General features: G+C 49.1%; 1 protein-coding gene across 1 annotated transcript in view; it reads left to right on the plus strand.

Annotated features, from left to right (window-relative positions):
* The window catches only part of IFT80 (intraflagellar transport 80), a 474,284-nt gene that overhangs the window by 100,087 nt on the left and 347,911 nt on the right, over positions 1-26,286 (plus strand). The window contains exon 6 of the mRNA XM_086944208.1: positions 14,364-14,473. Coding sequence (XP_086800334.1) covers positions 14,364-14,473 — 110 coding nt within the window. The remainder of the gene's footprint in view (positions 1-14,363; positions 14,474-26,286) is intronic.

Below are 26,286 nucleotides of genomic sequence, written 5' to 3' on the forward strand. Positions count from 1 at the left end.
TACATTTAACAAAAGTTGGACTATCCGATGCTTTAAGTAAGGTTCATCTGGCCACAATATCACAATTTCTAAGAGAATGTGAAAGGTTTTTATTATTTTCACAAAGATAAATAAAATAATTTATGAAGGGTCTATTTAGAATGTTTCCGGCTCTCCGAAGCTGGCTTCAGAATAGGAGATAAATAGAGTCCTCGCTGCCTAGAGGCCCACGCCTTTGCAAGCATGCTAAAAAACATTTTTTGTTTTACATTTTATAAAGGATAAAGTAACTTAACAATCAATCCAAGGAGTATACCTAAAGTTCCTTCCTCGTTTTATATGAAACAGAGGATAGTCTTGCCTACTTTTTTCCCAAATCCAATCTCAGCAGCAGAGATATCATTGTATATGATCAGATAACTAAAAGTCTCTTAAAGTACCATAAAAGACGTCCGGCAACCTTATCAATTATTTGTTGCCATGGGCTCAATAAACAAGTACAATTCAATAGCCAAGTAGACTCTTACAAGATGGAGTACGCCTTGTATCACAAACTCTTATACATCAATAAACTGAAGAAAGTTGAAGCACATTCCGCGGGACTATGGAAGTGACCACAGCCTTTTATGCTGGGTTTTCTTTAAAAGACATTTGTAAAGCATCTTGAAAAGCCACAACATCTAGTAGACATCCTAAACGCATATGCATTTCAAACTTGGTACACACTTGATGTCAACAATATTACAGATTCTGTCCTTATAGATTCAAAGTAATGTTTTAAGATTTTAGGGGGCCTTTTGAGGGTACTTCAAATGGGCAAATAAGATTACCTTGACTGCTGAAGGCAATCCTGATTGTTAGCCATGGAAGTGGCCCCAGCTATCTCATCCATTAGCTTCTGCTCAGACCTCTCTTGGGTTGATGTTGTCCTGGTCCCACCAGCAACTGTTCAGTTAATAGTCTCGGCACCAGTTGTACTAGCTTTCCTAATGGTTTCTCACTCACCAATGTGGAGATGGTAGTGCAGCAGTGTGGGTTGATAATTCAGTGGTGTGTTGTGGTAGGTGCCAGTTTGGTGGTTGGAGTGGTATTAAGAGCCGGAGAGGAGGAGGTGTAGAAATAAAACCCTATTTGGCCTAAATATGATAGTGACGGAGTGACAGTGTGGTGGTGTGGGCATTGTAATGTTAGTGTGGGCTGGTAGTGGACTGCAATAATGTTAGTGATGTGTGATATAGCAGTATGGGGTTATAACTGGTGGTCAGTGGTGTGGTGAAGTTGATTGGTCATGCCGTGCAGTGAAGAGTTAGTGCAGTGTAAGAAGTAGGGCAATTCTTGGGTTAGTAGTGCAATGCTTGGGTAGTAATGTGGTAGGACTGGTGGTGTACTCATGTGGGGTACTAATGTAGCAGTCTGATGTTCCACTCTATGGGTAGAGGGCGTCACTAACCCCCTGATTTAGCTGCTACAGCGGTAGTGGGTTCTTGATGAGCCTCTTTCTGTCTGCTGCTCTTCACACACCGGTTCATAGTTAAAGTGAAAGAATGGGAGGGTGAGTGGATGGATGAATGGATGAAATAGTGGATGGATGAGTAGGTGAAAGGATTGATGGATAAATGAGTGAAAGGATGGATGAGTAAAAGGGAGGGAGGGTGAATAGATGAGTGAAAAGTTTAATAGATGGAATGGTGGATGGATGAGTAAGTGAAAGAATCAATGGATAGATTCATGGATGAAAGAGTGAAAAGATGGATGTAAGGATGGATGAGTGAAAGGGAGGGAGGATGGATGAGTGAAAAGGTGAATAGATGAATGGATGGATTGGTGGATGGATGAGTAAGTGAAAGAGTGGATGAATAGAAGCATGGATGAAAGAGTAAAAGGATGGGTTTAAGGATGGCTGAGTAAAAGGGAGGGAGGATGGATGGATGAGTGAGTGAAATGGTGAATAGATAGATGAATGGATGAAATGGTGGATGAATGAGTAAGTGAGAGAGTGGCTGGACAGAAGCATGGATGAAAGAGTGAAAGGATGGATTTAAGGATGGATGAGTGAAAGGGAGGATGGATGAATTGATGGATGAGTGAAAAGGTGAATGGATGGACGGATGAGTGAAAGGGTAGATGGATGGGTTAGTGAAAAGACTGGATGAGTGAAAGAGTAAATGGATGGATGAGTGGATGCATGGATGGATCGGAAGGTGGATGGATGAGTGAAAGGATGGGTGGCTGAGTGAAAAGGTGGATGGATGAATGAGTGAAATGATGGATAAATGGACAGAGTGAAAGGGTGGATGGATGGAGTGAAAAGGTGGATGGATGAATGAAAGGGTGGATGGATGAGCGAAAGGATGGATGGGTGAATGGATGGATGAAGACGGATGGATAAGTGAAAGTATTCATGACTGAGTGAAAGGATGGATGGCTGGGTTTGAAATGGATGGATAGGTTTGGATATAGATGGGGATGCATGGATGGAATCTAGACAGACTGAAGGATGGATGAAAGAATGAATAGATCACAGCATGTAAAGGTGAAATAGTGGATATCTGCAAGTGAATGGAAGTATGAAGTAATGAATGGATAGATACTTGGATGGAAGAGACAAGCAACATCCCTTAACTTTTTGTCTTCCTCCTGTATTTTGTCTGACTTGTTTTTGTTGGTTTTACGACTCTGGGCACTTTACCACTGCTCATCAGTGCTAAAGTGCATATGCTCTCCCTATTGTAAATTGATGTATGGATTAGTGACTCCATGATTAGCCTAATTGATTTACTGTCAGACCCTAGCACAGTGCACTGCGTGTGCCCAGGGCTTGTAAACCAAATGCTGCTGGTGGGCTTGCAGCACTGGTTGTGCCATCCACAGAAGCAGCCTGTAAAAGTGTGTCTCAGGTCTGCCATTGTAGAGCCTGTGTGCAGTCTGGTACTGCCATGTTGACTGGGCAAGTGCACCCACTTGCCAGTCCCTAAACCTTCCTTTTTCTTCATATCAGACACCCCTATGGTAGGCCCAAGGGCAGGGTGCATTGTAAGTATAAGGTAGGACAAGCCCTGATGTGTGTGGCATGTCCTAATAGTGAATTACAGCCATTTTTGTGTTTCACTATTGCAAGGCTACCTATTCCCCATAGGCCAGAATGGGCAGTTAGATTATTACATTTTATAATTCTAACTGACTCATGGAACTAGGTATAAATTTGAGTTTAGTATGTCTGAACTCAGAATGACAAAATACATCTTTTAGTGAAGTTGGTTTTAACATTCTGTGTTTGAAAATATCAATTTTATAAAGTAGGTATTTTCTTGTCTAACTATCCAAGCCTGCCTCTACTAGGTTGTGTATTCCTTGTCTGGAGTTTGAGTGACAGGGCTGGGAAATTCCATGTCAACAGAGTGCTCCAGGGCTGTGCCTTTCCTCCACAATGCTGGCTCCACCTCCTGTGGGGAGTCTGATGTTTTTGCCCTGCACTGTGAAAGGAGAGAAGGAGTCATGTCAACAGAGTGCTCCAGGGCTGAACCTTTCCTCCACAATGCTGGCTCCACCTCCTGTGGGGCGTCTGAGGTTTCTGCCCTGCACTGTGAAAGGAAAGAAGGAGTCATGTTAACAGAGTGCTCCAGAACTAGGCAAAGCCCCCTCTGCTCTTAGAGGACAAAGGATTTTGGGGTATAAATGTTGGGACCCTGATCTCAAGAAATTAGATCACTTTTGGACAACAAGAAGCAACTTTTGCTGAGGAGAGGAACCAGAAGAAACTGAGGAGAGCCTATCCCTAAGCTTAAGTGCTGCTTGGGGAATTGGCCTGTAGTGGTTGCCTGACTGCCAAAGAAAGGAGAAAGGGACTTTGTTTACTTTCATCAACTTGTAAGGATCTCCAAGGGCTTGAGAGAAGAGCTTGCCTCTTGCAGAAGTCTCAGGGGCAACACTCCTCAACCACCAGCTCCCCAAGAGTTCTTTGGAAGTGACTGCTGCTGTTTTGGGCCTTCTGAGGGACTGTGTGTTGCAAGGAGCTGGAAGCGCGACTGATGAAGAAGAAGCAGGTCGCAGTCACTGCCGTCGCATCTCTGAACACGGTTGTCGCTGCTATAGCTGACGCATTGCACAGTATCACAAGAAACATCTCGCAACATCGAAGAAGCATGTCGCCATCGCAGCCGCTGCATTTCTGAACAAGGATGTCGCTGCTGTAGCTGACGCATTGCACCGCAGAAGTGCCTCGCATCCACAGAGAAGTGTGCCGCAGTCGGAGCCGCTGTCGTCGCATCTCTGAACAAGGGTGTCGCCGCTGCAGCTGTCGCATCGAGCGGAAGCATCTCGCATCGAGGGAGAAGAGTGTTGCCGCAGTCGTCGCATCTCTGAACAAGGGTGTCGCCGCTGAAGCATCGAGTCAAGACATCTCGTAACATCGAAGAAGCGCGCTGCATCAAGAAGAAGACGCCATCTTTGTTTCTTTGCATCAGATCTTCAACGCATCACCGTCCTTGCGTGCCAGGGACTACCGCATCACCTTTACTGCAACTCTTTTGTTGCCCTGCAAGTCGCATCTTAAGGTACATTGACTCAAAGTGTCGCATTTTAAGATCTAAAGAGAACTAAGCCAACCCTACCATTTCAAGTACAGTATTGTGGATTTTTGTCGTTTATGCTCTTGTGTTAAATTTATATAAAGAATACTTTTTTTTTTATTTCTTTTTATTAAACAGTTCAAACAAAGCATATCAATCAAGTACAAGCAGGCTACTACATTTGTCACAGTGACCGTATACAGTATACAAAATATATTACCGTTGTCATATTGATTAGATCAAAGGGAATCAGTAGTGACGTCGTCAAGCTGGTGACTTGGCAGGAGACAAATGTTGCCTCTGTATTGGTTCCAAATTCCCCATATCTCAATCCATTTCCCGGGGCACCACCCAGCTATGAATACTGACTTTTCCCTGTACATACTCCAGTCCAGATCCTCCCTCCATTTCCTCTGTTGGGGCGGCTGACTAGCCCCCCACTGCTGTGCAATGTTACATTTCGCAATCATATATGCTAATGTTGCCCTTTGCGTTGCGTATGTTTTTAGATCTGTAAGCTCCCAGACATTTAATAAGCATCTTCGGGCTTCCGGCTGCAAATCCACCCCCAATACTGATCGCAATTTGCGGTGAATGTCCCTCCAATATTGTTGTATCTGCTGACAGTTCCATAGTATGTGGATGAATGTTCCCAAATCCCCACACCCCCTCCTGCAGTCACCACTTTCCACCCTCCCCATTCGAACTAGGCCAGGACCTGTTACATATGTCCTGTGCAATATTTTGATTTGTACTACTCTCAGCCTGGCTTGGATTGCGACTACACGTGGGGAGGAGACCACCTCTTGCCAGTCTTCATCGTTGATTTCTAGACCATCCCTGGTCCACCGCCCCCTAAGGGCCAGTAAAGGATCCTCCATGTTGTTTATTAATTTCCTGTATATCAGGGAATAGTCTTCTCTGGAAGATGCTCGTCTAGGACTCTATCCTCCAGAGGGGAGGCTTCCGGGAGCGTCGTGCCACTGGGAATATGAGCGAGTAGAGCATGGCGGACTTGAAGGTAACGGTAATGCTCTGTGTCTGTCAATTCATATTGAGTTTTAAGTGATGTAAATGAGTGCACCGTTCCGTCCCCCCAGATGTCTTTAATTCGGGAGATCCCTATAAGCTCCCATTTATCGAAACCCTTAGATCTCCAGAGGTTTCCCAGTTTCTCCTCGCTCCACAGCAGTGTGGCTAACGTGAGTTTGTTCTCCCATTTTAGGTGTTTAGTGACGGTGTGCCATACTTGGACTGCATGTGCGGTAGGTCCAGTCAGCGGGTACCTACGGGGTTTAGCATATAACGCTCTAGTGTAGTCACCCCCTGGGAGGTGCCGTCTATCCATGGCGTACCTAGGATCACTTGGGTGTCCATAGATCCCGTGATTGATGGCTGCCAGTTGAGATGCCTAGTAGTACTTCTGTAAGTCTGGTAGACTGATTCCACCGTCGTACCAGTTGAGTCAATTTAGAAAATGCTATACGAGGTCTGCCCTCCCATAAAAGCGGTCTCTGGAGACACTCGATTTCTTTAAAGTAGGATGCGGGAACTGGATCCATCGCATTTTGGAGCGCATATAGAAAGCGAGGCAGAGCCATCATTTTGAAAAGGACCGCCCTGCCTAACATGGATAGGGGTAGAGCTCTCCAATGCCCTACGTCAGTCTTGAGTCTCTGCATGGGTGTGCCCAAGTTACGGGCATGGCGGAGTTTCGGATCTAGTGTCACAAAGATGCCGAGGTATCGGAACCCGTCAGATGCAATCTGGATTGGGCAACCAATCGGTAGCACAGGTGGTTCACCCCTAAGGACATAAACCACTGATTTGAGCCAATTAACGGTAAATCCGGAGTACCTGCCGAATATTCCTAATACATCTAGGAGGCAGATCAGTGATCCTCTAGGATTCGTATAGGAGGACGTCATCTGCTTACAAAGATATCTTGTCCTCCCATTCCAGAGACCACCTCAATCCGTGGATATATCGATCTTCCCGGACCCAGGCCGCTAAGGGCTCCATCGCCAACGCAAAGAGGAGCGGAGACAGGGGGCAACCCTGCCTAGTGCCCCGACTAAGCAGGAAGTCCGAGGATTTGCGATTATTTACCACTGAATATAGGAGGTGAACCCAACCTATATATTCCTGCCCGAAACCTAATTTGCTAAGGACAGCAAACAGATAGGGCCACTCCACCATATCTAACGCCATAGTGGCGTCTAATGATACTATAACTGCCGGCTCCAGTATGGTAGATGCCCTACTCAATATTCCATGTAAGAGCCATAAGTTGAGGGCTGTGTTTCGGTGCGGCATGAAACCTGACTGATCCGGGTGAACCAGAGTGGTTATTACTTTAATCAGTCGTATCAACAGTAATTTGGCAAGGACCTTAGGCTCCGCATTCAGAAGTGATATTGGTCGATAGGAGGTGCAACTATTTCTGGATTTGCTTTCCTTGTGTATGACCACTATGTTGGCCACTCGTTGGTCGAATGGAAGCAGTCCTTTTTCCTTACTCTCCGTCAACATAGCTCGGAAATGGGGGGCAAGTTTATTGGAATTTAGTTTATACAATTCATTGGGAATACCATTAGGCCCTGTCGCTTTACCTGAGATCACACCCCGATAGCCTGCGCCACCTCGTCATCGGTCAGAGGGGAGTCCAGATAGTCCCTGTTCTCATCCGAGAGCATGGGGAGTATTATGTCTCTTGACATTTCCGCATTTTCATCTTCAGTGAACCTACCGGTCGTACTATATACTGTGCGGTAGTGGTTGGCAAATTTGTTGGCTATGGCCTACGGGTCTGTTATAGGAGTGGAATCCTGTCCTAAAACCTCGGGCACCAGTCTTGATGCGCACTCACGTCTATCCAGCCACGTTATCAGTCTTCCCGCTTTATCTCCGAGCTCATAGACTCTGCCTTGGACCTCTCTACCCTGCGCCCTGGCTCTATCCCTAGCGATGCTATGAAACTCATCCTGTCTCAATCTGAGAAGGTGAAAGCCCTCGGGGAAACCGCCCGGGCCAACTCCTCTTCTGACTTTACCATATCCTCTTCCGCCCTTTCAAGGTCAGCCTGTCTCTCCTTCTTTTTGCCAGCTATCAAGGAGAGAGTTTCACCTCGGATAACTGCTTTATACGCTTCCCATACAGTCTGTGCGAAGTCTACAGAGTCCTTGTTATCCTGAAAATAGTGATCCGTGGCTTTGACAACACTTTTCCGGGTACGTGGATCTTTCAAGTACTATGAATTGATGGGGGCTATTCTACCCACGCTCACATATTCCCACTCCAGTTTCAGCCACACGGGGGTGATCTGAGATGCCCAGCCCCAAATGATGTACCTCTCAGATCGTATGGGCCTGTGCTGCCGGGACAAGAACATAGTTTAATCTGACAAACTGTGATGTGCTCCCGATATATGTGTGAATTGTTTCCTATCTGGGTTGTGCGCCCTCCATCCATCCACCAGCGCCATTGTGACTACGAACTCAGGGAGCCACCTCTGAGCAGGTCTGATTAGACAAGGGGGATGCCGATCCAGATCCCCAGACATGACGGCATTGAAATCGCCCCCAATACCAGGACTCCCAAAGGAAGTGTGAGGAAAATGGTGCCTAGGTCTTTAAATGTTTCTGTCGTAGACCAGGGGGGATATATATTGAAACGAATGTGGCTGTCTTCCCTTCCCATTGGCCCAAAACCCCTACATATCTGCCGCTTTGGTCTGTGCACGTGGCATGTATTGTGAAGAGGAATTAATTTATTTATTTATTTTTTTTAAACAATTTTATTGATATAGAAATAAACAATGGGCATTTTAAAAGACATTCAATGCAGACAGTAATAGGGCAAGGCCAAAGGGTGAATCAAAGCAAATACAGCGGTACATTTTAAAAAGGACAAGCAATACAATCGTGGCAGTACTTCAGTCCCCCCACCCCGCTCCCAGGACCCCTCATCCCCATCCCCCTATATTCGGAATCGGTATCACTGTCTAACTGTAGCGGTTCGCAAATTAACCCTCTATATTCATTCCACGCTCCCCAAATCTTGGCCCATTTCCGCTGACATTTCCGATTCAGATACACCGCTCTTTCGGCTACCATCGCTGAATCTAGATCAGCACACCAGTCCCTGAGCGCCCGCACCAAGGGGGACCCCCAAGCTTTGGCTATATTGCGTTTAACATACATAATACTGAGCGTGGCCCAGTCTTGCATGTGGTGACTAAGATCATTAGGCTCCCAAATGTTCAGCAAGCAGCAGCGCGGTTCCGGAACCAATGAGACCTTAACAACTTGTGATATAGTTCGCATAACCTTGGACCAGAAACAGGCAATCAATGGGCAATCCCAAATGGTATGGAAGAAGGTTCCTTCCTCCCCGCAGCCCCGCAAACAATAGTGATGATCAATTCTCCCTATCCTGTGAAGAGTGACCCTAGTATAATAAACTCGGTGTAAAACTTTCAGCTGTATCAATCGAAGCCGAAATGGCACAGCAACCTCCCGAGGAGAGGAGAGTGCGGCCTGCCAGTCTGACTCATCACAGTCACCTATCTCCGCAGTCCAGGCTACTCTCAGCCTCATAGTAGGATCAGACATGTTATTCACTAGCTTACGGTAATCCAACAAGGTCGCCTTTTTGAGCATATGCTCTGTAGGCAATCTATCTTCTAAAGGAGGGGATTCAGGTAGCTCTTCGCCCAGTGGAATCACTGACTTGAGGGCATGGCTAACCTGCAAGTATTGGAATCGCTCCGTATGCACCAAATCAAAATGATCCATTCGTTGGTCAAAGGTAAGGACGGCACCCCGCCTCCAAAGGTCTCCAACCGTTGAGATGCCTATCAGGTCCCAGGCCTCCAATCCTTTGCTGTTGCAGAGCCGGCCGGAGGAATGAATTTTTGATTAGAATTCCTACTCCCTGCAACCCTGAGGTAAATCCCGCATGTGCCACCAATCTATACCCTCCCCTGTGCAAGGCCATACATGTGTTTCCTATCAGGTGGGTTTCTTGTAAAAGGATTACTTCCGGGGCATGTCGTCTGATAAATTGATTGACCATTACCCGCTTTTTTTTCATCCCCCAGCCCGTTCACATTCCAACTAAGCACTTTGATCCTTGATCTCTGACTATCGCTCGACATCTCGCCCCTGTAATGGTCTCGGTAGCTCTGCTTTGCACTTTAATGGTGTTACAAAAATCAAAATTGCTAACAATAAAATTCCAACATTGAAAAACAATTCAAACCCCTCCCAACTTCCCCCCTCCCTGCACCCTTGCTCTTGGCTTTCGCTCATCACAAACTGGCAGTGGGCCTGTCGCCCTACACACTAAAACTAATGGTGAACTAAAGGTAGTAAAGAGGAGGAAGCAAGCACCCCGCCCCCCCGAACCCTTATCATCTTAAACAGTTCGCCCTTAGGAGCACGCGTTACTCATTGCAAAGTCTTTATATCCCAGGAGAGAGTCTAATGTCTTATCATGGGGCCTCTGCCCCTGTACCTGACAATGTTCGGGCAGTCTGTGAGTGTGGACGCCGGATTTTATTCTTGTTTCTGTGCTGCTCGATCTCCGTCTCTGTCCCGTGGTCCAGATCCCCCGGGGGGACGGCTGTCGAGCCAGTCAGACGCCCTTCAGGATTGTAAAAAAAACACGTCTTCCCCTCAATCTCCACTCACAGGCGCGCCGGGAACAACATAGCGTACCATATTCCTTTATCCCTGAGTTTTTTCTTGTCCGCAAGGAAGTTCCTTCGCTGTTTCTGCACCATTTGCATGAAGTCGGGAAAGAAAGAAAGAGTGGCATTCTCATATCTCAAGGGGGTTTCCGAGCGGGCTGCCTGCAGGATAGCGCCTCTCTATCCCTAAAGTTCAGGACCCTTGCAATCATCGGGCGCGTGGGCGCACCGGGCTTTGGCCGCCCGCCTGGAACCCTGTGCCCGTTCGATGGTGAACAATTTACTAATTCCCTTGGGTTTAAGGTGCATTAGAGCTAGTTCCTTCACGAACAGGTCGGGGGACGGGCCTTCTGTTTGTTCGGGCACTCCCAAGACGCGGATATTATTGCGCCTAGCTCTCCCTTCTTAATCGTCCAGCTTACGCTCCGCCACTTCGTAGAAAGACTTAAGATCCCTTACTTCCTGCTGAATCTGTGCCACATCGTTGATCAGGCTGGCCGTCTTTATGTCTAGGGATTTGACCTTTTCGTTGACTTTGGTGAGATCCGCGCGTATGAGATTCACTTCAATGGAGACTGTGTCGAGCTTGTGTTCCAATGACTCAATTTTTTGCCCTAAAGATGACTTGACCCCATCTATAGCCACCATGACGTCATGCAGGATCAGGTCCGATGCAGGGCTCGTGGGACCTCCCCCACCATGGTGGCGTGCCTGGAGCCCGCCAGTGAACTCTTGGAGAGGGTGTATCGATCTAGATTGTTGGTCTGGACTTGCCTCAATCCCTTAGTGGACCTTGGTGGGTGTTTCTTGGAGTCCAGTTTGGTCGCCATTTATGCACCAGCTCAGAGTTCGACAAAGCGGCGTCTCCCCCGAGATCTCACAGCAAGGGGCACAGGTCTGCAAGCACGATGAGGGCCGTCCACGCGATCATCAGGCCACTGGGGATATATAGTCTGGTAGTCCTCGGAGGGTCGCAATTAGCGTCAGTGCTAGCGCGGGGCAGGTGCACCCAGTGATCTGTCCAGCGCGCCTGGTGACACCTTGTAAATGTGCCCACTGTTTCCTCCAATCTGGCACCCAATACCCTGGCTCTATTGCTGTGGAAATATATCGGTTGGGGGAGGGATCACCCGCTCCGGACAGTCCAGACACCCTCCATCAATGCACATTCACCCCAGTTCTCTGGCAATCCACCCCACACTGTAACCTCCCGGTCTGCTTAACGCCGCTGCGGGCCTGCGCGGCCGGGGAATGGCCTCCGCGGCCGGGGAATGGCCTCCGCGGCCGGGGAATGGCCTCTGCGGCCGGGGAATGGCCTCTGTGGGGCCAATCACTGCCCTCAGGCCCCTCCGGCTGTTCACACCCTAATGCGGGCCGATATGGCAATCCCAGGACTGATAGAGGTGGCCCTGTTGGTGCGCTGCTCACCCACCATAATTTACTCAGCAGCTGCCCCCTCCAAGTAATGCGAGGGGCGGGGGGGGGGGGGGGGGGGGGACAAGGGATCCAGCCGTCACTCCCCCCCCCGGTCTCGAGCGGGCCCATCGGATGCCGCCCGCCGCCCGAGCCCCGCAGTGCGCACCGATACTGCTGCGTCACCAGGCCTCCGCAGTCACCCGGTCTCAGAGGGGGGCGGGTTCCAGGGGGGCCTCCAATGATGACCTCCACTCACCGCCAGGAGCAACCACAGGATTTAGCCACAGTCCGTCCCGGTGAACACGGTGGGACCGGCGGCTTGCGGTCAAGGTCCCCGCTGTTATTGCACTCCGGGCCGGCAACCAATTCACGCCAGTCTCTGGTCTCAGAGCCCCAGCAGGCCTCAGATGACGGAGCCCACATCTCCGGTTTACAACGTTGCCGGGGGGCCGGGGTTCAAGTTCAAGTTCAGTAATCTGTATAGCGCACTACTCACCCAGAGGGTCTCAAGGCGCTTGGGGGAGGGTGGGTGCATTACTAATCGAATAGCCAGGTTTTTAGTTGCTTTCTAAAAGAGAAGGGGTTGCAACCGGCAGATCTGCTCACACTCCTCTTTCAGTTTTCGCACTCCAAAGGCAGGATCATTGGCAGGATGCTGGGTTCAGGGGAAGTGGCGCCAGATCCGAGGTCTCCCACGGCCATCGCGGTCCGGTGCGTGGCTCCTCCCCCAAAAATACTTATTTTCAATATACAACTGTGTAGTGTCCATCTGTAGTGTTGTCACTGGGTTACTGTATGTGTTCACAAATGCTTTACACACTGCCTCTGAGATAAGCCTGTCTGCTTGTGCCAAGCTAGCAAGGGGGTGAGCAGGGGTTATTTTAGGAGTGTACCCCCTTAGCCACATCTCCGGACATCTGAGAGACCTTCACTGGCTCCCCGTCAACAAAAGAATCACCTTCCGCCTCCTCACCCACGCACACAAAGCCCTACTCGACCAAGGCCCGAGCTACCTCAACAGCCGAGTCAACTTCTACGCTCCCAAACGCCACCTCCGATCAGCCAACCACGCCCTCGCCGCCGTCCCCCGCATCCGAAGAGCGACTACAGGAGGAAGGTCCTTCTCCTACCTGGCCGCCAAGACCTGGAACTCCCTCCCGACCGACCTGCGCCTGACCCAAGACCACCTCTCCTTCAGGAAGAAGCTGAAGACCTGGCTGTTCGAGCAGTAGCGGCACCCCCCCCACCCCCAGCGCCTTGAGACCCTACGGGTATGTAGCGCGCTCTATAAATGTCATTGATTGATTGATTGACTAGAGGCAAGGGTCCCTATTTGTCACAAGTACCTACCTGTGCCAACTAGAGACCCCCAAATCTAACAGTTATGATGACTTGCTTCGCTTGCTTTGTGCCATAAGAGCTTGGTTCAAAGTGGGGGGTATTTTAATTTTCTGGCTCCTCTCCTGTACTGGGGTATTGCAATGCTGGAGAGAGGAAGGGATGCCTATGGTTAAAAAAATCATTATGTGCATTAAATTTACACATTTTGCAATCACAAAATTCTACACAACTTAATACATTTTTCAGCAGGAGACTAGTTTGGTCACAAAAATGTGTTACAGTAGACATTTTCTTCGTAGTCTAGCCCCCTCGCAAGTACCTTGCTGACATTTGAGCAATTAAATAGGCTTCATGTTCAGTTATTTTGCACAATAGCACATTGTGTGACCAAATGTTTGGCACGCCACTAGTTGTAGTGTGGTGCTGGAGACCTTGTAGTTTGGTAGTTTTTTTTCTCTGTGATGTGGTTAGGCAATTGTGGAAGTGCAGTGATGATGGTTGGTACATATTGTTGTCCGATACCATATTGGGGTCAGGCATTTGGATTAATGACAAAGTAGCTGCCTTATTGCCATCCGTCCATGAGCCTAACCGCAACATGACCCGTATAATATAAAGGTACTGCTTCTGTTTAGTCAATGCACATTCAGTGCAACAACCGGTCTCACCAAGTAGAATACTACATTGAAGTCGAATATTACAAATCTTATCATTTCATTCACTCTAGGAATGTACATGACTCACTTTGTAATCGAAGGCGAAAGAAAAAATGCTTACAAAGGATTTCTGTTGCTGTCTGGTATAATGTAGGAACATATGTATATTGTAAACCATTCTGACGTGTAAAAACGGAACTAGAGCAGAGTAAAAATGAACACAAGGCATGAACCGTAACAATTCTGTTATTTTTTATTTTTTTGTATGGATTAAGAAATGAGTAAAGGGAGATGAGAGGTTTAGGACATCTCCTTTCTAATTCACAATTGAACAGTCCCAATGATTTTGGTTAAACCCGACATCTTGAGGCTTTATTTCCTATCTCTGGAGAACTCTTGCTATACTTCCAATTACTACAAGAGAAAAAACAGAATAGGAAAACTTCACACCTAAGGCCAGAATAGAGTCGTTAAAGGGAAAATAATATAACTTTCCTCCCAAAATACCTGATATTTCTTCTGATGCTTATTCCATTGGGATCCACAAACTCATTTTATGATGGTTTTCCAATGTTGAAATCTTCTGTGTATTCGTATGACCTTACCTGTTTCGCCAGCTTGGCATAAGGATGGAATAAAAAAAAAAAAATGTTACGTTTCATATTGTAGCACATGTTTAAGGAATGAACTTTATGTCCCATTTCTGTACAGGTACACCAGTTTATTCTGTGGCTTGGGGGCCCGATTCAGAAAAACTCCTTTATACATCAGGGAAGCAGTTGATTATCAAACCTCTTCAGCCCAGTGCAAAAGTATTACAGGTATGCCTGCATATTTAACTAAATGTTAGGACGACACTCTGAGCTCATTTTATTTACAATTCCTTTCCATTCGTTGGCCTATTATTACTCATTCTTGTGGTTTGTAAAATATATTGTCTAGAATTGCAGTTAAGATGGTGGATCTTGAGTCTGCTTTTTTCTGGATTGGATGCAGTTATGGGGCACACTTAATAACGCATGAGATCTCGTGATGTCTTTTTTTTAGTTAAATAACCTGCAGTGAGTGGCTTGTAAATGAATGGCGCTCTGTTTACGTCTCTCGATGAATGGGAACCGTGGACATAGAAATGTATCAACTGACTTTTTAGGTCTCGCCTGTCGATGCGCATGCGCATCGAGCTTGCGAGACTATGGGGGCTTAAACACTCTTTAACTAACTTGCAAGGAATCGTGGCGATTCCTTGCAGTGCCCGTGAAATTCAAGCTCAATGCGCATGCGCATTGAGCTTGAATGCGCGTGCACATGCCCCCAGCCGCCTGCCTTGCATGGATTTTCCCTCAGGCGCACTCCTCCCACACCCCCGCTCCGCCCCCTCCCCTGCCTGCCGTGTCGCATTTCGTCACTTCCCTCAGCCGCACTCCAGGCCCCTGCTCTCCTCCCCCCTCCTCCTCCTACTCTCCTCCCCACTCTCTCTCTCACAGCCTCCACCACGCTCTAAATAATTCTTTAGAAAGCTTCCTTTTAATTTGCGGGTCTTGCTTTATCTCCCCCAGCTCCGCCCCCTCACTTCTTGGTTGCACGGCCGCTAGGCCGTGCCTCCCCTACTCTCCTCCCCCCTCCTCCTCCTACTCTCCTCCCCCCTCCTCCTCCTACTCTCCTCCCCACTCTCTCTCTCCCAGCACAACCTTGCCGCAACTTTAAGTATGTGAGACAGCATAAACAACCAGAAAGGGTGCAGACGCTTTGCCCAGCAGATGAGATGTTAACTACAGAAAGTGAGAAGTCATCAGTTTTAAAATGTCAACACACCAAGAGCCTATTAACTGTTTTTTTAAAGTCTATATTTACAGACCCTCAAATCTTACAACATAGCAGCCTGCATTTTTTGAGGCAACTGTCAGTGCTCACAAAGTTCCCCGCCAAGATTATGTGGGTGCAAACAGCCCACCTGGGCCCATATTGCCCCCCTCATGCTGCACAATGAAATCCATTAACTTCAAAAGAACTGGCACTTTATCCAATGCGTGTTACAGTGTCTACAGCGTGCCGCTTCACCGAGCAAACAGGCAGTACAATTAGTGAAAGGTCACACCTAGCATCTGTCGAGGGTTCACGCCGGGCGCCTTCCACGCTGTAAATAATTCTTTAGAAAGCTTCCTTTTAATTTGCGGGTCTTGCTTTATCTCCCCCAGCTCCGCCCCCTCACTTCTTGGTTGCACGGCCGCTAGGCCGTGCCTCCCCTACTCTCCTCCCCCCTCCTCCTCCTACTCTCCTCCCCACTCTCTCTCTCCCAGCACAACCCTGCCGCAACTTTAAGTATGTGAGACAGCATAAACAACCAGAAAGGGTGCAGACGCTTTGCCCAGCAGATGAGATGTTAACTACAGAAAGTGAGAAGTCATCAGTTTTAAAATGTCAACACACCAAGAGCCTATTTACTGTTTTTTTAAAGTCTATATTTACAGACCCTCAAATCTTACTACATAGCAGCCTGCATTTTTTGAGGCAACTGTCAGTGCTCACAAAGTTCCCCGCCAAGATTATGTGGGTGCAAACAGCCCACCTGGGCCCATATTGCCCCCCTCATGCTGCACAATGAAATCCATTAACTTCAAAAGAACTGGCACTTTATCCAACGCGTGTTACAGTGTCTACAGCGTGCCGCTTCACCGAGCAAACAGGCAGTACAATTAGTGAAAGGTCACACCTAGCATCTGTCGAGTGTTCATGCCGGGCGCCTTCCACGCTGTAAATAATTCTTTAGAAAGCTTCCTTTTAATTTGCGGGTCTTGCTTTATCGGAAACGGAGGAGCTGTCGCAAACTGAATACTTTGCTTTCTGTGCGCAAGTTAATCGTGTAAAAAGGGTTGTTCTTTGTTAAATCCACCTTTATGTTTAAGCTGATCGAATTTCTTAGAGGTGAAAGTAATCTGGATACGCTAAGTCTAGAAGTCATGATTACAAGGCTATCTGTGTGCCACTTATGGGGGCGCCTTGTCACTGCCAGGTTGGAGCCTGTACCACAGCCTTGCAGCTGGCAGCCTTATCACAACTCCCGGAGGCAGTAGCATCTCTACCACAGCGTTCACCCCCCCACCCCCGCTACTGTCACATAACATCCACCACCCCATCCACCACCACTGCATCCACCACCACCACATCCACCACCACATCCACCATCACCACCACATCCACCACCACATCCACCACCACACCCACCACCACCACCACATCCACCACCACATCCAACACATCCACCACCACACCCACCACCACTACATCCACCACCCCATCCACCACCACCCCATCCACCACCACCACCGCATCCACCACCACCACTGCATCCACCATCACCACATCCACCACCACATCCACCACCACCACATCCACCATAAACTCCAAATCCACCTCCACATGCACCATCATATCCACCACCACATCCACCATCACATCCACTGCCACATCCACCGCCACATCCACAGCCACATCCACCGCCACCAGATCCACCACACCCACCACCACTACATCCACCACCCCATCCACCACCACCACCACCGCATCCACCACCACCACTACATCCACCACCCCATCCACCACCACCACCGTATCCACCACCGCCACCGCATCCACCATCACCACATCCACCACCACATCCACCACCACCACATCCACCACCACCACATCCACCATCAACTCCAAATCCACCTCCACATCCACCACCACATCCACCACCACATCCACCATCACATCCACTGCCACATCCACCGCCACATCCACAGCCACATCCACAGCCACATCCACCACCACATCCACCGCCACCAGATCCACCACACCCACCACCACTACATCCATCACCACACCCACCACCACTACATCCATCACCCCATCCACCACCACCACCACCGCATCCACCACCACCACATCCACCACCACCACATCCACCATCACCACCACATCCACCGCCACATCCACCGCCACCAGATCCACCACACCCACCACCACTACATCCATCACCACACCCACCACCACTACATCCATCACCCCATCCACCACCACCACCACCGCATCCACCACCACCACATCCACCACCACATCCACCATCACCACCACATCCACCACCACATCCACCACCACATCCACCACCACATCCACCACCACATCCACCGCCACATCCACCACCACATCCACAAAAATAAAAGCCATTGTTATTTGTAATATCAATACATCTAAGTCACGTAAATACAACACACATTGCATTACAAATGCTATAGGTGTCACATTTGCGAAAGTTAAAACTATTGACATTGTAACTGACAAAGCTATTAATTTTGCTATTTTCAAAACCAACACATAAATAAAAAAAGTGTCATTTACAATAACAATCGCTCAAACTTTCCTAATGCGAGACCTATTGCATTTCCAATGCTTGTTGATGTACTGGGGTGATTAATTGAGACTTTAACAACATTGCAAGCTTGATGACGCTTCCAATTGAAAACACGGATCTACTTCAAACATTATCTTATTAACGCAGATAATTGGATTTGTACTTGACCTTAAACTGAAAGTGTACTTCAGTCAGAGCACTAACATTGGTAGCTATAAATTGTGATTTGGTTAGACATTTGGGGCCAGATGTACGACCATTGGAATTTTTTTCCGCTCGATTGCGAGTCACAATTTCCAATGTACAACAGTGTCTGATACACTGTTTGCGTTTCTCAATGGTGTAGCAAATTGCATGCCTCATGAATTTTAATGAGGCACGCGCAATTTGCGACCCCATTGGGAATGGCTGACACTCCTAGGGATGGTGGGCTGCTGGGCTCAGCAGATCTCCATGTCTGGGTCTGCTTTTAAAATAAAGTTTTCGTTTCATATTTTAAGGGCAGGTAGTGGTCCCTGGGACCACTGCCTGTCCCTAAAAAATATTTTCCCCTGGGGACCCCTTCCGCAATTGCGACTGCATTACCACCGACTTGAAGAGGGTGGTAAATTGAGAGTGGTTTGCGACTGGAATTGTGGTCGCAAAAAATTCATACATAGGGCTGGAGTCGCAATTAGGAAGGCACGCCCTTGGAACGTCCCTTCCTTATTGCGAGTCGCTAAACACTATTTTGCGAGTCGCAATTTTTTGCAACTCGCAAAATAGTGTTAGTACATGGCCCACAGGGATTTTGTATGCACAAACGGGTTGCAACCCCGTTTGCGCATGCAAAATCCCGTCGTACATTCGTCCCTTGGTATAATACCTCTTGCATCTTTAGCGCAGTGATATTTGTACTGTGAAATCTATTCATATTTTTTCATTTTCTTTCAAAGTACCACCATTCTCAGAGTTGGATATAGATTAATCAAACCCTAAGGAGGCATTTGCAATATCCCTAAACCTGACATTTGGTTTAATCTTCGAGACAAGTCTATGCTTCTAGACTAACTTTGTCTTGTATTACACTTACTGGTGATTAAGTCTCGTTGGCTCCAAATCCTTTTGTACGTTCATAATGCACCGATTCCTGCCCTAACTTGCCCATAAATTAGGGTGTCACGGCCTTTCTCCCCATGCATACCGAGCAGGTCTCAGTATCAGTAACCTGCAACCAATTAAGTATTATTGCAGTCTAACAGCGTACAATGGTTAAACATTCTGTTGAGCTGCATGACCTAGACTTCATTTTCATCACTGAGTCCTGGACTTTTGCCTCCGCTAGCTGAAGAACCTGGCAGGGGGAGCTGAAAGTCCATCCCATGAATCTGGTCATGCCATGCTAGGGAGAATGGATATGACCCTTTCCAGCAGGGCACGTCTGATTGGATGATTGCAGGGTCACCCTGTTTCCGGGTAATGGAGGGGGAAAACCTGCCAGGGCAAAAACATGAATGAGAACTAGGGGTCTCATGCTTCTTAGTACTAGTGTGGTGGGCCCTCTACCAAAGAATGTATTTTCTCGCCTCATGCAGAAATGAGCTCTTAGAAACCCAGTTCTTCTGACACCACACTTTTTTTTCTTACTATAATCAAAGGTAAGATAAATGAGGACTTTGATTGGCTTTGTACAAATGGTGCGAAGGGAGTCCATGTTTTTAGTAGATATTCTGAAACTAACAGAGTATCAGAAAGAAAAACAGATAGCCAGTAATGCTAAAGGACAGTAATAAGTGAAGCTCATAGAAGGTGTCAAAATCCAGAGTACTCTGCAGACTTATTTTCAACTGCTGCATGTTAAGGGGAATTTAAAGAACCCTAGATAATGGTCTGTCGAAAGGAAGAGACTAACTCTAGAACAGTCATGAAGGCTTTCTCCCCACTCCTGTGTCCTTAAACCACACTGGCAGGTCCTGGTACAAATTGTGTCAATTTGCAGAGGAAGTCATTGCTTAGACAACTCTTTTTTTGATTAAAAGGTATTCTATACGTAGGGCTTGAGACTAGACAGGCCAGTAACAATATGTTCCTGTCCCCGAGATTAAAAGGAGGATATTATGTTCGTAGCATGTGTGTCTATAGATACACTTGCTCTGCATACTCCTGCCATCTAGTGTTGGCCTCATTATTTGAAGAAGTCGTTCAAGTAACCAAGCACAGGGACTCCTCCTGTAGATGGAAACTCACATGGCCACCAGCTCCATTGTTGGATTGTTTTTTTCCAGCATTGGGCTCGGACGTGTACTGAGTGGGCTCTATGTTTGGCACCTGATAGCGCTTATCACCGCGCCCACTCAACCACTCATCTCCTGTGTTATGGAAGAATTATAATGGATCCTTGTTGGGATAAAAAAAAGTCCCTCACATGGTGATATACATGAACCCCTACCCTGAGTACTCCAGCTGCAATGATGACTGAATCCCTGGTGCTGATTTTTATTGTCATTGGCGTCCCCAGATCATGCATATACGCCATGAAATAGGCATGTCTCACGGATTGCGGTCTTTTTTGATCAGGAGGGGCATCCAATTCTCAATCCTCATAGTGGTGAATGGCAACTGCCTTTGCCAGGAGTTAAGCAGCAAGGTGGTGGCAACATAATGCGCAGTGGTCAGTAGAAGTGAACATGCCTTTTTACTTGTGTTACTCTGTGTTAACTTACCCTTGATCTACATCAAGTTAGTATGTAGTGCTGTGCATCATGCATGTGTGTGCTGTTTTCATGTGTGCCTGCAAATGGTACTATGCATGGAAGACTCTGGGTTCCATTTTGAGAGACCCAGGGTTAATTGGAGGACCATGAGGAGATATAGGAGTACACCCAAACAGATTTGAGGATTGCTGTATTCTTGGGAGCGGAATCTGACACACACTTGAGGGATGAGAGCCAGGCTCTTGGCTTCACTTCGTAGGGTGCACTTTGATTCAATGAGAAGTCCCTCGAAAGGGGCATGGGCACATCTCAGGAAGGATATGGGGCTAATAACATAATCATAGATCAGGGCCCTGAGGAAACTTTTTGAGTCACATATTACTGTGACTGATATTCAGGTATGATCTTCTAGTCCCTCCCATAGACTGTGCTGTGGAGCTATCAGATTCGGAGTCGATCCTGCTGTGACAGACTGCTTTCTGGAGGAATGGCAGGACAAAGGAGTGGACACTTCAAAAGGAGCAGATTTTGTGTCTGGAAATAGACTATAAGAAGGGTAGCTCAAGCCCTTAAAATGATCAAGCAACCACAGGCTGTATGTTGAAGAGGAGAAGCTCTGCTAGACTTTTGCCGGTCACCAGGACAGGGGGCTAAAGTTTCACAGCTGGGTGAGGGGTCATCACCCAGGGAAATTCAAGACCACTTGCCCCTGGTGCCTCGAGCACCAGCTTGCCAAGACCAGTGAGCCCTGTGAGGAAGAGGAGAGTGCTTGAAGGGAGTGAGGTCCAATGGGAGATCCTGATAAGTGGATCCCCCCAGGTTCTGCACCGTTCTGGCTGTATCTGGTGTGTGGAGTGAAGTCAGCAATCCTGTATGCCAGAGGGGGCCATTGTGAAGATTGCATGACTGCCATGCCAATCGGGCTGTTGCCCGTGTGTGGAGTGAAGTCTGCAACCTTGTAAGCTAGAGAAGGTTATTGTGAAAACAAAAGTACTGCCATAACCATCGAGCCATTGCCCGTTTACAGTGTAAAGTGGGTGACCCCATATGCCGGATGCAGCCACTGTGAAGAACAAAGAACATTCCCTGGTTCTGCCATTGTCAAGAGGAGAGGACAGTGTGGTGGTCTGTCTATCCCCAATCAACTGACCCCCCTCCCCCACCTGTGAGAAAGATCAGAGTAATTTACCATTTTACTGGAGGAAGCGCCGTGGATGCCCAGCTGCTGCCCTTGCTCAGTCGCGAGTTCTACTTACCTTCCGCAGCTGCTTCAGCTCTCTGTGATGTCTTAGAGTGAAACGCTCTTGGGGACTTCGGTAGCACAGCCCCTGCAGGAGCAGGTAAGACTGATCATAGGGCCAGACGGCCCTGGGAGAACTCGTTCTGCCGCTTAGCGATTCGGGCCCTGGAACACTTTTGAGACTCTGACCACTTGTGGGGCTTAACCTGAATTTTGCATATAGTGAATAGGGAATAACCACTACCATTAATGAGAGGAAAGTGGGAATCGGAGACCTAGACCCACAGGTGACTATGTGTTGTTTGTGTAAGCCACATTTCACTTTTTAGCCTTATATAAATACTTATTGTTTCGTAAAAGTAAGTATTTGACTTGATTGGACAATCATTTATTGTTGCTATTGAATGTATTTTGAGTTGTGATCTTTTGTTCAATGCCCCCTCCCCCTTGCATTTACCTTCCCCCGAGAAGCCTTAGACTGCTCAATTCACACTACTACTGAGAATCAAGTGATGAAGGGGTATTTGGTCCAGTCCCTAGGACCCAAAGTAAGTCTGGCCACTGGTTATCAGGAGTATAAAGCCTCAACTCCCACAGTTGGGCCCAGAAACTTCTCCTTGCCCTGTGGCCTTCTGAAAGGGGTACTTCAAATCCCACTTAATCTTCGAAAGACAAACCACCGAAAACCAGACTCACCTTGACACTAACTGCTGGGTCTTTCACTCCCTCACTGGGTCATTCACCCATCGTCTTTGTTATCCCATTGACAAGAATGCTAGGTCAGTGATGGAAAGGACTCTCTTCCAGTACTGCCCCCAGTGCCACTCTAAGTTCTCCTGGACCTACCACCTTCAAGTCTGCAATCTCTGCCTTTCTCCTGAGTACAATGACATCATGTGCCAGACATGCTTCACCTTCCGACCAAACAAGACTCTTCGGTACCTATGCGAGCGGAGGTGTGGCCATCAGAGAATGCAGAAACAGAAGACCGACGACACGCCCAATGTCTTCTGGGCTACAGCCAAGCCCTTGGGCCTGTCGGCCCCGTGCCAGCAAACTGCTGCCTTTCGCTCCTTTCGTGGCCAAGGAAGGGGTACCCCCACACGTCCTGCCAGCCACGGGCCACAGACTAATATCCAGCGCGGTGGCGGACGTGGTAACCGCCGTGAGGGTGCCAGGGGACAACGGCGAGGCCAGTCCACATCCACCCCCGCAGCATCCGCCTCAAAGCCCTTCTAGTCCGAGCTTTCAGGCCCATTTAATGCCAGTGGGGGGCAGGGTTCGCCATCACCTCCTCCACTGGCGCACTATCACATCGAGCAGGTGGGTGCTGCAAATCGTCCAAAGGGGCTACTCCCTCCACTTCGAGGTGACCCCTCCAGCCATACCACCGCAATACCACCGCGTGTCGGGGGATCACTTGCAAAGTCTGCAAGAGGAAGTTACGGCCCTTTTGGCCAAGGGGGCCATCGAGTGCGTTCCTAGGCCAGAAGTAGGATGTGGTTGTTACTCCCACTACTTTCTGATTCCCAAGAAGGGCAAAGGGGGCCTACGCCCTATCTTGGACCTGCGGAACGTCAACGGCTTCCTCCGGAAGGAAAAGTTCAAGATGCTGACTCTGGCTCAGGTCTTAGCTGCCCTAGACCCGGGAGACTGGATGGTAGCGTTGGACTTGCAGGACGCTTATTTTCACATCCCCGTCCTGCCGGCGCTACCTGCGGTTCACGGTAGGCCACGAGCACTTTCCGGTTACCGTGCTCCCCTTCGGCCTTACCAGCGCCCCTCGGGTGTTCACGAAAGTGATGGCGGTGGTCGCAGCTCATCTGCGCAGATTAGGGGTGTCGGTTTCCCCTATCTCGACGACTGGTTGTTGAAGGCGGGCTCGCCCCAGACAGTCGTCAGCCACCTCCAAACTACGGCAGACCTCCTGCACCTGGTGGGGTTCTCCATCAATGTGCTGAAGTCACACCTGTGGCCCTCTCAGAAGCTCCTCTTCATCGGAGCGATTCTAGACTTAGCACAGCTTCTGGTTTATCCTCCCGAACAGCGGGTTCGGGATATTCAGGCTCTGATTCCGATCTTTCAGCCTTTGATCCCGAGTCTCGGTCAGGTTGACGCTGTGGCTTCTGGGACTGATGGCCTCCTGCATCCTTCTGGTGCATCACGCCAGGTGGCGGATGGGGGCTCTGCAGTGGGACCTGAAGTTTCAGTAGGCCCAGCATCAGGGCAACTTGTCCGACCAAGTCTTGATCTCGGAGGGCACTGCAAGACAGCTGCAGTGGTGGCTCATGGTCCGCGATTGGGTCAGCGGCAGATCCCTCTCCTTACCTCAACCTGAGCACGTGGTTGCGACGGACGCGCCCCTCCTGGGCTGGGTGGGTCACATGGGAGAGGCGGAGATCAGAGGCCTCTGGTCCCCGGCGGAGTCCCAGCTCTACATCAACCTTCTGGAGCTGCGGGTGATCCGGCTTGCACTGAAAGCAGTCCTCCCCTCTGTCCGGGGGAGTGTAGTGCAGGTGTTCACGGACAACACCACCGCCAAGTGGTATTCCAACAAACAGGGCGGGGTGGGTTCGTGGACTTTGTGCCAGGAGGCTCTCCGCCTCTGGCAATGGCTGTAACATCAGGGCGTGACCCTGGTGGTTCAAAACCTGGCAGGTTCCCTGAACGCCAGGGCGGACAAACTCAGCTGTCGGTGCATGATAGATCACGAATGGCGTCTGAACTCGGACGTGGCGCAAGGTCTCTTTCAGCAGTGGGGAGAGCCTTGGTTAGATCTATTCGCCACAGAAGAGAACGCGCAATGTCATCAGTTCTGCGCGTTGGAATTTCCAAGGCGGCACTCGCTCGGAGACGCTCTTCGTTGCGAGTGGAGCTGCGGTCTATTGTACGCCTTTCCGCCTATACCACTTCTGCTCAGAATGCTGAAGAAGATCAGGGGCACAGTTTCGGGTTTATCCTCCCGAACAGCGGGTTCGGGATATTCAGGCTCTGATTCCGAAATTTCAGCCGTTATCCCGAGTCTCGGTCAGGTTGACGCTGCGGCTTCTGGGGCTGATGGCCTCCTGCATCCTTCTGGTGCATCACGCCAGGTGGCGAGTGGGGGTTCTGCAGTGGGACCTGAAGTTTCAGTGGGCCCAGCATCAGGGCAACTTGTCCGACCAAGTCTTGATCTCAGAGGGCACTGCAAGACAGCTGCAGTGGTGGCTCACGGACCGCGATTGGGTCAGCGGCAGATCCCTCTCCTTACCTCAACCGGAGCACGTGGTTGTGACTGACGCGTCCCTCCTGGGCTGGGTGGGGCCACATGGGAGAGGCAGAGATCAGAGGCCTCTGGCCCCCGGCGGAGTCCCAGCTCCACATCAACCTTCTGGAGCTGCGGGTGATCCGGCTTGCACTGAAGCATTCCTCCCCTCTGTCCGGGGGAGTGTAGTGCAGGTGTTCATGGACAACACCACCGCCATGTGGTATTCCAACAAACAGGGCGGGGTGGGGTCGTGGACCCTGTGCCAGGAGGCTCTCCGCCTCTGGCAATGGCTGTAACATCAGGGCGTGACCCTGGTGGTTCAAAACCTGGCAGGTTCCCTGAACGCCAGGGCGGACAAACTCAGCTGTTGGTGCATGATGGATCACGAATGGTGTCTGAACTCGACGTGGTGCAAGGTCTCTTTCAGCAGTGGGGAGAGCCTTGGTTAGATCTATTTGCCACAGAAGAGAACGTGCAATGTCATCAGTTCTGCGCGTTGGAATTTCCAAGGCGGCACTCGCTCGGAGACGCTTTTCCTTGCGAGTGGAGCTGCGGTCTATTGTACGCCTTTCCACCTATACCACTTCTGCTCAGAGTGGTGAAGAAGATATGGGGCAACCGGGCCCAAGTCATCCTTGTGGCTCCCGACTGGGCACTAAGATACTGGTATCCCGAGCTACTCAGCATGTCAGTCGATCCCCCCGATTTGTCTGCCTCTTCAGGAGGACCTTCTGTCACAGCAGCAGGGACGGTCCTCCACCCGAACCTGTCCAGCCTCCACCTCCAGGCGTGGAGATTGAGCGGCGACAGTTGAAGCCATTTGACTTGCCTCCTGAAGTCTGTGATGTGATTCTGGCAGCCAGGCGTCCCTCTACAAAATCGATATACGCCTGCAGGTGGAACAAATTTGTGGTATGGTGCACAGCAAAGGCTGTGGATCCACTCTCTGCCCCACTTTCTGAGGTTCTCCTCTTTCTTCTTTCTCTTGCCCAGCAGGGCTCTGCTCTGGGCACTCTTAAGGGCTACCTCTCTGCCATTTCCGCCTTCTTAAGGCTCTCTGATCA

The sequence above is a fragment of the Lissotriton vulgaris genome, chromosome 11 (assembly GCF_964263255.1).
Source record: "Lissotriton vulgaris chromosome 11, aLisVul1.2, whole genome shotgun sequence".
NCBI classification, from domain to species: domain Eukaryota; kingdom Metazoa; phylum Chordata; class Amphibia; order Caudata; family Salamandridae; genus Lissotriton; species Lissotriton vulgaris.